This window comes from Orycteropus afer, unplaced genomic scaffold, assembly GCF_000298275.1.
Source record: "Orycteropus afer afer isolate SDZICR_OR568_19922 unplaced genomic scaffold, OryAfe1.0 scaffold00456, whole genome shotgun sequence".
Lineage (NCBI taxonomy): Eukaryota > Metazoa > Chordata > Mammalia > Tubulidentata > Orycteropodidae > Orycteropus > Orycteropus afer.
In genome coordinates this window covers 2,007,233-2,019,088 of record NW_006922043.1, presented here as the reverse complement: position 1 = coordinate 2,019,088, position 11,856 = coordinate 2,007,233, and the positions used below count along the sequence as shown (strand labels likewise).

At 49.7% G+C, this 11,856-nt stretch overlaps 1 protein-coding gene across 1 annotated transcript; it reads right to left on the bottom strand.

Moving 5' to 3' along the window:
- Nucleotides 1-767: 767 nt before the first annotated feature.
- On the bottom strand, nucleotides 768-9,845 carry REXO4 (REX4 homolog, 3'-5' exonuclease). The gene is made up of 8 exons (XM_007954324.1): nucleotides 9,624-9,845; nucleotides 7,056-7,414; nucleotides 5,230-5,367; nucleotides 4,836-5,029; nucleotides 3,249-3,337; nucleotides 1,942-2,016; nucleotides 1,395-1,469; nucleotides 768-881 (listed from the first exon to the last, which is right to left on the bottom strand). Exons 1-8 carry the CDS (start codon nucleotides 9,843-9,845, stop codon nucleotides 768-770), a joined length of 1,266 nt encoding a protein of 421 aa, XP_007952515.1.
- Nucleotides 9,846-11,856: the final 2,011 nt, after the last annotated feature.

The following is an 11,856-nucleotide window of genomic DNA, read 5'->3' as shown; positions in this document are numbered from 1 at the left end:
GGGCTTTACAGGCCAGCTGTGGGGATGGGCTTGGCCAGGCTGGGGCTTGCAGGCCATGGTGGGGGCATGCTTGGCCTTTGCAACCAACTGGGAAGCAGACGAGAGCAGCTCCAGGTACAGTCACTATCGTGGTTGGGGAAGCCTAGCACCTCCCATCATCCAAATGCAGGCTGCCCGTGTTCCGGAGGTGCCTTTGCCGCGTGCTAACCTACAGTGCACCTGAGCCAATTTATTTAAGAAGATGGAAAGGAGGAGGAGGTGGGGAAGGAAACTTGCCCTCAGAAAGCTTGCCTCGGTGGTAATGGCTTTGTGTCTAGCACGCCTTAGTAGAATGATGCGCACATGACTTGACATCCCAAGTGCAGGCAGAGTACCTGACATCACCAGCAGACCACCAGCGCTTCCTGGTCCTGGGGAACCTGGGGTCAATGGCCTGAGGAACCCCTTGAATGGGTGGTGATGGCTGAGGCCCCAGTACCCCCATCAGTCCCACCTATGTCTCCTGCAGCACCCAGTGCTAACAGCTGACTACTCCCCAGGTCTCCCTGCCCATCCTGCCAGCAGACACACAGGTGTCAACAAGACAGGGCCACAGGGTGAAACCAAGAGGGAAGCCATTCTTCTCTGAGCACACATGCCAGGCCCAGCTGCCACAACTGAAAGCATTTCAGAGCCATCTTGTTGAGCACATTGGCCCATATGGCCCAGTGATAATGGTCACAGTGCCACTGGGTTGAGGTGCTGCCACAACACCAGGGTGGTGTCTGTCACATGAGGCTGTTGTCGGGCACAGTGGCAGTCTTGTGCTTGTCTTTGAAGGTCCTTTCCCACTCCTTCTTCACCATGACATAGAGTCTCATTGCTGCCTGGGCATCTTGAATCTAGAGACACAGTACAAGGCCCGTAAGTGACAAAGCTTGGCCACAGGCCACATGGAGCTAACGCCACAATTACTGAGCCCCCGATGCTAGACACTGTTCTAGGGTGCACAGGCAGTGAGGTATTGGCCTTCCCAAGATGGCCCCAAGCCATCCACAGTGCAATGGGCAGTGGAAAGCATCTAGCAGCCTGCATGACAGCCTGTCCCATTGTGATTCTGACACAGGCTCCTCTGCACAACAGGAGGAAAGAAAAACCTGAACAGGCCAGAGCAGTTATGTTGCCTGTTCAGGTACATGAGGCACTTACTGAGCACAGACACCAAGGTGGGTGTGTTGAGCTCGATGGGCTTGGCCCAATGGCCAAAGAGAGCCCAAGAGCTAGTCTAAACACAGGCTAGCGTGGTGGGAAGTGGGTCCCCAGGCCCATCAGAGGACAAGGGGCTGGCTGGGTGGCCCAAATCATGAGAGTTTTTTGTGCTAAGCATTAATTACTGGCACCAAGGACATACTCACCGAACAGTGTTCTGACTGCTGCACTCTGATGCCCAGAATCTTCTCTGAGAGCAGCTTCAGAGCTGGCCTTCCACTCTGCAAGGGAGCAAGGGCAGCACAGGGCTGGGGCTGTGTGTGGCGGGGGGCAGGCGGCTGCAGCGAAAAGGGAGGAGCCGGCCACCGAGCCCCAGCCACTGACCTCCAGTTTGCCTTTCAATGGAAGCACCCACGGCACTTCAGGCCCCAGCCAGCAGCCATGATGGGTAGTGACAAACAGGACCTCTCTACCTGCTTCAGTCATCTTGCTCAAGGGGGAAGTATGCCTTCGGCCCCACCCATAGGAGAGCTAGTGGTGGCTCCTGCCCCACTGAGCGATCCTGTCAGAGGTTGGAGCATGAAGCCACACAAACCCTACGGCTGTCAGTTAGCAGAGCTCTGCCATCTCTCAAGCTTGCTTTTAGTTTTAAAGGTTAAAAAGAAAACCAAAAATGAAACAACAAAGCCCTACCCAAGATGTCAGCCACCAGGGACCACATGAGCAATTATGTGAACTGACCACATGAACTACCTGGACTTGACGCTTGAAAGGCTTATATTTCTGTGTGTCCCGGATCATCTTTTTTGGGTGATCAAGAAACAGCACCTAGAAGGGAAACAACAGGGGCAGCGACTTCAAGTGCTAGTTTCCAGCAACGTAACTTCTTTTTAACAAATGATATCAGAGAGTGGCACGCACATGCGCGCACACATACCTACAAGAACAGATAAGGTATTGACCCAGATAGGAATTTTTAAAGAAAAGTTGTCACACTGACTTCAAATGATGCCCGACAGCAAGAGCTACAAGAATAAAAACAAAATCTTGAAACTGGGAAGAGAGAATCAACCAGTGACAACGTAGTCCTGCACTTTTATCTAGTTTCCTACATGGAAAAAGTTAGAAGTGATCAAAGTTTCAACAGCCTATCTTGGAACCTCAGGACAGGCTTCAAGCGAAACTGAAAAGTGAAGCTGGCCATGAATATGAGTCAACACATGTCAACAGGGCCACAGCCTGCTGAGGGATAAGTTGCCACAGGACTCTACGGTGCTATGTTTGTGATGTGACACATCTGAACATGCAGATGGCCTTTTGCTAATCTAAAGGTTGGAGAGATTTTAAAAAGATTTAAAGCCAACATGTACAGACACTGAGGCACCTCTGAAGGCTCATGGGGTGCTGTCTAGAAACCCCGGCAGCAGGCAGCCACGTAGTGAAGGGCAGTCTCCCCCTCCGCACATGCAGTTCTGGCCAGAATAGGTGGCCAGAAACCCTGAAAGCAGTATGGCTAGCAGCCATCATACATACCTACTGGGGCACTGAGTGGACCCTCCATGCTCACTCACCCGCTGAGCTGGCCAACACTGGTCAACCCATGAAAATAGAGAAAATGAGGCTGAGATGGTGCTGTGAAGTGGTGGCCTCCAGACACAGGGGCCTCAAAGGAGTAGCCGAGTGAATCAGAGAAGCAGAGAGGGGGACTGCAATGGTCAAGATCTCCATCCCACCTCAAGCCACTTTGATACCTCGGGTTTGCCACTCAGCATCACTGTGCTGTTTCACCATCTGTGGCATTCACTTTTGTTACTAAAGGTATTTCAATTTTAAGTACAAATTCAGTATGACAAAAAGGCCCCATGATGATGCTTATGCAGAGATGGCAAGAGGATGTGTGCAGCATGCACGGGAGAGCCAGCAACCCCATGTCCCTGGGCCTGACAGGAGCATGTGTGGCACACATGGGAGACAGCACCCCATGTCCCTGGGCCCTGATGGCTGCAAGGATATGCAACACGCATGGGAAAGATGGCAACCCCACGTTCCCAGGGCAGGACCTTTAAGTCGTTGTGCAGCGCGTGTCCAACCAGAATCCTGCCCTTCAGCATTCCTGCCACTTCCTTCTGGATGACAGCAAACTCTTCCCCTGAAACCAAAGGAGCAGCGCTAGAGCAGCACTGCTGGCAGAGGTGGAGATGCCACTCTAGAAATACCCTGTTCACCTGTGAGGCCACATATGAGGGTGCCATGGGGTACCACAGGTCACCCCTACGAGAGGGGAGGGGATGTAGGGAGGGCTTCAAGGACACCAGCAAGAGTGTGCTGTCCAGGGGTCAGTCCCTCCTGACTGGGATAGAGGGCATGTGGCTAGTGGACAGGAAGGTGTTCCCAATCCCCCCACTTCCAGCCCTGCTCATGGGCCAGGGCTTGCTGTAAATGCTTGTCCCAGGCACACACTGGTACCTAGGCTGAGGCCAGTGTTTAGAAACTCTGTGACCATCTGACAGTAATTGTTGCTGAACCTGTGACAAAACCAGGGCTTGGGCTTTATCTTTTTCCAACTGGAAATTCCAAACAGCCCCACTGCCACAGAATTTGAGCAGCTCTGCCTGCTTTCTCAGAGTAGACCCCCTGTGGGTGGTTCCCACCCTACCCCCATACCACTTAGTCACTCCTGCCCACAGCTAACTAGACCAAGGGTGGCCCCTAACCCAGGCAAGATCCATGAGAGCCACCCTCCCAGATTTTGAAATTGGGACCAAGAGATGCTAAGGAGAGCTGTCTTACTGGGCATCATGGATTAGAAAAAGAAAATGAAAAATAAGCAGAGAGAGACAGTCTGCAGAGAAAGCATGAAGACACACAGAGGACAGGGCAAACGTATGGCCCAGAGGGGTTTTTCCTGAGTTCCAGACCTCCAAGCCATCCTTCATCCCTCACCTTTCAGCCCACACACCTGGTCCATCAGTAAAGCCTCTGGGCTCAGCCATCACAAAGTCCCTGAGGTGGGTCACCCTACCATTCTTTCCTGCTACCTCCCCAACCTTATCACCTCCATGACTGCAGAAGCCTCTCCACATGTCTCCCTGCTCTCACCTCACACTCCCTGTCTATGCTCAACACCACAATCAAGGGAACTAACCTCATGTTCCCTGTCTATTCTCAACACCACAGCTGAGGGAAGCCACCTTGCACTCTCAGTCTACGCTCAATGCCACAGCTAAATGAACCTAACTCATGCCCTATTCTATGCTCAACACTACAACCAAGGGAACCTTTTAACACCAAGCCAACTAAACTAAGCCTTCCTTCAGTGCCCAAATCACCTAAGAACCAGAGCCCTGCAAGGACCTACAGGACTTCACTCTCTCCCAACACATAAATCCTCCCCTCCTGCCTACCCCTTAGCCCACACCAGCCCCTTAGCTGGTCCTCTGATGCCCCCTCTTGTCCCTATTCCCAACCAATACAAAGTAACTTGAGAGCACAGTAGTGGGCCTAACTGCCATCTGGACACTAATCATTCCAGGAGGTGAGCTGTGTCAGGTGTCCTACATGATTGCTTCTAAACATATACAGGAACCAAAGGAGGAGAAGCTGCACGGTGAGGCTTCCATCCTGGTCCATCAGCTGCTGGGACATACCCTGCTTGAGGTCCGCCGGCCGGATCCCACTGACTGCTGTCCTGTAGTCCGTCACAGGCTCTGTCGGCTGGATGTACTTGTCATAAACACACTTCCCATGCTGGTTTACAATGGACACTCGGGCAGCGATGCTCTCCTCCCCATTGGGGCCCACGCCTACCATCTCACAGTCCAGGGCCAGGGCTCTGGTCAGGCTGCAGGGACCAAAGGCTCTGTCAGTAAGCCCTGCAGGACCCAGGACCCAGCCCACATAGAACACTCACCCATCACTGATCCCAACGTGCCAGAAGACCGGGGAGGAGCTTGCCCAGTTCAGCTAGAGGCATGAAGGAATCCCCATTCTGTAAGGCTAAGCCCACCCAGCACCCTAAACTCCACCAGCACCCATATATACCCGCTGAAGCCCTGCTCCTTCACCAGGGTGATGTTGCTTTCATGCTGACCCAGCCTCTTCCTTGCTATGTTGGCTGCCTCTGGGCCTATGGCAGCCTCGATATCCTCTGGGTCAACATCGTCAAACCAGATGTCATCCCTAAAAGGCAGACAAAAACACATTCTGATTTCTGACTTTACGGCTGCTGACAGCAGACGGTGCCTGCCAGCAGAGGTGATGACAAGGGTCGTCTCCTAGGAACTAGTGTCCTGATGACTGGCTCCACAGGCCCAGGTACTCTTGGACCATGACCATTCCAGCACTCTCCTTTCCTCAAATGTGTTTCTTTCTAATCACAAAAGGAGTTCACTTGTCATCATAGGTTCAGGGAGTGGAGTGAAGACAAACTATATTAAACAGCAACACTTAACACACCACTCAGGCACAATAACCGCTAGTAGTGTCTCTGCAGTCACAGAAACAGTACGTTCATTATCAGACATTTAGGAAACATATACACAGGCTGCAAGACAGAAGTGTGTAAGAGAGTCATTCATGAAGGCTATGCTTCTTAAAAATCACCTCTATGAGACCAAATGGTCAACAATTACAACAAAGTTGAGAATGTCAGGGAACAGGGAAACTAGGTTATTAGAAACAGAAAACCAGAATGGCCGTAACAAGAAAGTTCCCATGTTGTGAAGAATGGAACCAATGTCACTGAACAACTTGTACAGTACAAACTGTTGAATGGGAACCTAAATTCTGTGTAAATCTTCACTGAAAACACAGAATTATATAAAAGGCAGAAACACACTATAAGCAGAGGCATGTGAGCCACTGCCGAGTGTAACAACTGTTGCTGCTTCCAGATGGGCCCCATGCTCGGATGCCCACACAGGCATAAATATCTCATCTTCCTGGTGAATTGTCATTTGGGTTCAGGTGAAATGTCATGTCCACAGAGTCCCTTCTGCCCCTGTGAGGTGGACACTCTCCCTTTGCCACTTGCTCCATCAGGCCTTCTGAGGTGGCATTACCCTGACCACACTGACATCGTGATAGAAGTCATTTCATTGTGTCATCCAACTCCCCACCTTGACTGTGAGCCTCATGGGGACACCCCCCACCTTGATTGTGAGCCTCATGGGGAGGGACACCCTGCCTGTCTGAGAACATGTACAGGACAGGTACCCTGCCTCACTAAACATGCATGCAGGACAGCCTGCCTCGTTTACAGCGCATTTGTGATGGGCAGCCTGCCTCACTCAGAGTGCGTGCAGCCAGTCTCTGACTCACCTATGTGCCACCTCCAGCTGAGCCATCTGGAGACAGCATGACTGTTGGTCCCCACAAATGACAAGCAGGTATTCAGTAAGCACCTCCCAGTGTGGCACTGTGCCCAGCATCTCACACCCACCCTCTATCTCTTCTTAGCATGTTACAGATGACCACCTGGGGTTCCAAGGACTTCCTGCCTTGAAGTGCCCAGCTGGCAAGCAGCAGGAATAGGTGTGAGGCTCCTGGCCTCAGCACTCATTCATTCCACAAAGCTTGACTGGGGCAAACGGAAGGTGAGCTCTGTTCTAGGCCCCAAAGACACAGCATGCATAACATGACACACGCTCTGCCCCACTACACCTACATTCTAGAGGAAAACCCATGACAGACTGTGAGAAAACAGACAAAAAGACCCCAGGGCAAGGTGACAGAGACTTGGGTGGGGCACCCAGCCAGCCAATGCTTCCCTTGGTGATTTTGTGCTCAGTGATGAGGTCTGCCTGAGCTGGCACAGCAGAGAGGACTATGCCAGCCACCACAGCCTTGACCCAGGCACTGACACTTACTCAGTGGGCAGGGCTGGAGCCACTGCCTCAGCTTTCCGCTTCTTATGCTTGATGTCCCCTTGTGTTGGGAGCATGTCACCATTTGTCCTTTTCGTGGTTCCTTTCTCATCATGCTCTGCTCTGGTGGCCTTTGCAGGAGGTGCTGGCACCTTCCTAACCATCAGGGCTCCTGCAGGCTCAGAGCCCCTGCCGGCCTCCTGGCACCAGCTCCCCGCCAGCCTGGGCTGCTCTGCCTCACCTCCCCTCCCTGGATCTGAGGCCATGCTTCTGCTCTGCCAGGTAATTTTGCATTGCTTTTTGGATCTCATTTGAGAGATAACCAGAGGCTTTTCTGGAGTCTGTGTTTTTTGTTTCAACAGCTAGTGGGATGCAAAAGAAAGTAAATGCCACAATTAGTTCAGAAATCAAGCACAGGTTAAAAAAATGAACACACACCCAATCACATTTATGTACACTTCCTACTAGCATCACTGAAATTCATTTTCACACGGTTTGGAAAATCACTCATGATAAAGTGCCTTTTCTTTGCTTTCCCCACAGCTGCACATCATTTAAAATCTGTTCCCTCATTTTGCGCAAAACTGCAAATATGCCATACCTAAAGTACCACCAACTGACTACTACCCCACACCTAGAGTATCACCAACCAATATCCCACACCTAAAGGACCACCAACTGACCAACATCCCACAGCTAAAATACTGCTGACTGAGTGCACTCCACGGGCTACTTTACACTGAGAGCATGAGGAGCAACTTGTTTTCACTTTTTTACAATGGATGATTTCTTAGAAGCAGACTGCCAGGCCTTTCTTCCGAGATGCTTCTGGGGGGACGTGAACCTCTAACCTTTGGCTTAGTAGTCGACTATGTTAACCTTATGCACCACCCAGGATCTCCAAGAATATATTTGACTCATTCCATAGTTACTTCTGTCATGGGTCAGACCAGGATGGTGCACAAAAGCCACTTTCTTTAAAGATTTCTTGGTCTGCATTTGCTGTGAGGGTCTCCGGAAAAAGAGGGTACGTTCAAGTAAAATAGCTTTTGTCAAACTGGAGGTGACCTGCTAGCAGCTCTAGCTGTTCTCATCCGAGGAGGGGCTCTCTGAAGTCTTTGAGCCCCACCCCCTTCATCCTAAATCCCCAGCTCCCAACTATAGTGGAGATTCCTGCCTGTGGCAACCAAGAGACAATGAGGTGGGGGTTTCCTCCTATCCGTCTCCTTAACCATTTCAAGACCAAATTATTTTCTGTTTTGAAATTTTTGTTGAAGCCATGTTTTCAGTAATGGAAGTATCTGGAATGAAATGGATAAAAAAAATTTTTTTAACATGGATTTTGACACAATTAGTGGGACATGTGTATCTCAAGTGTCTCTGGTGTTGAGGTTGGTAGGATGAGATCCATTTCTTCAAATTCAGATCCCAACTGGATGGCAGCCCACATTAAAAGTGGGACAGGAGCTTCCCACTAACCTAGAGGTGGAAAATGTACATGGGTACTATATGTCCCATGGGTCATAAAAGAGTTAATAAAGATTTAAAAGATTTACTTTCTACCATAAATTAGAGAAATATAAGGCTGCACTATAGTACTCATGCTTCTCACTCAATTTTGATTTACCTTCCTGGAGAAAGAAAAAAGAGGAAGAGGTACAGCTAATCCTCAAGAAATTATGGAGACCCCTGGGGCTCTCCAAAGGAATGTTCTCCTGGTCCTGTGTGTAAGGGCAGGAAAGTCATTAGAAATTGCCATCCTAGGTTACTGCTCAGTGTTAAGTGGCCCAAGAAGTTTTCACCCATTCACTCTCTCTCGTTTACTCTTGAGGCCCCACAGTAAATTCCAAAAAACTGTAGAAGAAACTTGGTTGGTCAACCTAGTGTAGTGGGACACAAAATCAAGCCAGAATGCATGGAAATATACCTCAGTTCTGTGACTTGGGCCAAGTTCCCCACAGTCTGTGTCTCAGTCTCCTTATCCAGGAGATGAGGATCAGAGCAATAGCTACTCACAGGATGGGGAGTGAAGCACAAGGAGCAGTGTCTGGCAGAGCTTAACCACTATGTAAGTGATGACCACTGCTGCCTAGGTGCAAGTGTCTAGAACATGGGCATGTTCCAGGGTCAGCCATCTAGGTGTGAGCCTCAGAACTGCTGCCTTCCGCTACAATCCTGAAAAATTTATTTAACTTTTCTAGGGCCATTTCCTCACTTGTGAAATAAATATGATGAAGACACCCGTCTCAGTGTTAATGAGAATTAAATGAGAAAATGAGTATGTGAGTCACATAGCAGAGTATCCACGTGTTCTGACAGCTCAACAAATGGGGATAAGTTAATTACTATCTACTTAAAAACCCTAAATTGCTTACCCTAAAGCTCCCTCAAGGAGCCACTTCTCCCAATGCCTGTTTATAAAATTGTTGCTGAAATCTGCCTCCACAGATCGCTTCCGGGGTCACCCAGGTCTCATCCATTTTTGCGTTGTGTTTTTTGCGACCAGTCAAAAGCCTGGGGAAGTGACCCGCGTGGTGGGTTCTCAACCTGCGCTCTTCCACCAAGTCTTACCTCTTGCAGCGTTTTCCAGTTCTGAGAAAATTCTTCGGGTGCCTTTGGAGGTCGCACCACGACAAATTTGGGACCGCTCTCCGGTTTCTTGTTGACTTCTTTCGCTTTGTTTTTCCACAATTGTCCCTTCTTGTTTTTCTTATTTAGCTTCTTGACAAGGCCTGGTTTGGCTGCGGGGCTGCTCGAGGAGAGTGTGGGTGCTGGGACCTTCGCTTTCACCATCCTCACATTGCCCGCGGTCTCTACAGCTGACCCTAAAGGGCTGCGTCCAGCGCTTTGGCCCGTGACAACGCGAGGACTATCGGCCGCCCAGATCTCCCCGCCCCCGGACTGCCTGGGTCCTTGCGCACCTTCGAATAATGTCTCTCCTCGCCTCGGCCCCGACGTGTCCTGTCGGAACAAACTCAGCCCCTGCGCTCCCTCTCCCCTTAAGGAACAACTCCTAGCCGGGTCCGCCCTACACTCACTCAGCCGCCGGAAGGAAACACGCTTCCCGGCCCCGGAAGCGCCCCAAGCGCCTCGAACTGGAGCGCTCCAGTCCCCGGAAGTGATCCTCGTCCGAAATCCCACGAGATCCGGCGTGGGGACGAGAAACTCGGGCACGGGAAGAGAAGCGGCCGGCCGGCCGGCCGGCCGGCGGGCGGGGCGGAGCGGCTGCCGGTGTAGCTCTACTTCTGGGTCGGCAGGGCCTGGGAAGCCGGCGGCCGGCAGGGGGCGCTGGGCGGTCCAGTCCTGAGCCCTGGGCTCAGGTTTACCTTTTCTTCGCCCTGTAACGGGCTGTGTTGTGACAAGTGTGAAGTGAAATAAAGTTTTGTTTTATGAAAACGGAGAGTTCTCTTTCCCATGATACTAAAGGTAATCTTATCACGTATTAGAAACCGACGTGCTGTATAGGAGCTCTGGTAGCGTAGTGCCTAAAGGCACTTGACTGCTAACCAGAAAGCTGGCTGTTCAAGCCCACCAGCCACTCCTCGGAAGGAAGATGGGGCAATCCACTTCCGTAGTGATACTGCCTCGGAAACCCATGGAGGGGTCGCTATGAGTTGGGTCCGACTGGATGGCACATAACAACAACATCATGTGCTATATACTCATAATTTTTAATGCCTAAAGCTATGGGTCCACCACTTGTCTGCCAGTTTGTAGTACTGTGATGGGTTGTGTGTTGCTGTGAGGGTGGCTATGCCACCGGTGTTTCGAATACCAGCAGGTCACCCACAGTGGACAGATTTCAGTAGAGCTTCCAGAATAAGATAGACTGGGAAGAAGGACAGGGCTACTCAAGTCTGAAAAAATTGGCCACTGAAAGCCTTATGAATAGCTTTGAAACACTGTCTGATATATTACTAAAAACTTTATGAATAGCAGTGAAATGTTGTCTGATGTAGTGTCAGAAGATGAGCCCTCAGATTGGAAGGCACTCAAAGTACCATTGGGGATGATCTGCCTCCTTAAAGTAGACTTGGCCTTAATGACATGGATGGAGTAAAGCTTTCAGGTCCTTCATTTGCTGAAGGGGCACGTCTTAACATGGGAAGAAACAGCTGCAAACATTCATTAATAATCAGAATATGGAATGTACAGAGTTTAAATCTAGGAAAATTGGAAGTTGTCAAAAATGAACACATGAAGGTCAATATCTTAGGCATTAGTGAGCTGAAAGGGACTGGTATTGGCCATTTTGAATCAAACGATAGATAATATGGTTTACTATGCCAGAAATGACAAATTGAAGAGGAACAATGCCACATTCATCGTCAAAAAGAACATTTCAAGATCTATCCTGAACTATAATTCTGTTATGATAGCATAATATCCATACACCTACAAAGAAGACCAGTTAATGCTACTATTTTTTAAATTTACACACCAACCATTAGAGCCAAAGATGAAGAAACTGCAGATTTTTATCAACTTCTGCAGTCTGAAATTGACCAAACATGCAATCAAGATATGTTAGTAATTACTGGTGATTGGAATGTGAAAGTTGGAAATAAAGAAGCAGCATCGGTAGTTGAAAAATACTGCTTTGATGATGGAAATGATACCAGAGACCACATGATAGAATTTCACAAGTCCAATGACTTATTCATTGCAAATACTTCTTTTTTAACAACGTAAGTGGTGACTATACATGTAGACCCTGCCTGATGGAATACACAGAAATCAAGTGGATGACATCTGTGGAAAGAGGAGATGGAGAAACTCAATATCATCAGTCAAAACAAGGCCA

Coding starts and splice junctions, on each gene's coding strand:
- REXO4 (XM_007954324.1), bottom strand. CDS start 9,845: ATGGTGAAAGCGAAGGTCCCAGCACCCACACTCTCCTCGAGCAGCCCC. Junction 7,415..9,623: donor ACTGGAAAACGCTGCAAGAG/GTAAGACTTGGT, acceptor GCATCCCACTAG/CTGTTGAAACAAAAAACACA. Junction 3,338..4,835: donor GCCGGCGGACCTCAAGCAGG/GTATGTCCCAGC, acceptor CTTTGGTTTCAG/GGGAAGAGTTTGCTGTCATC.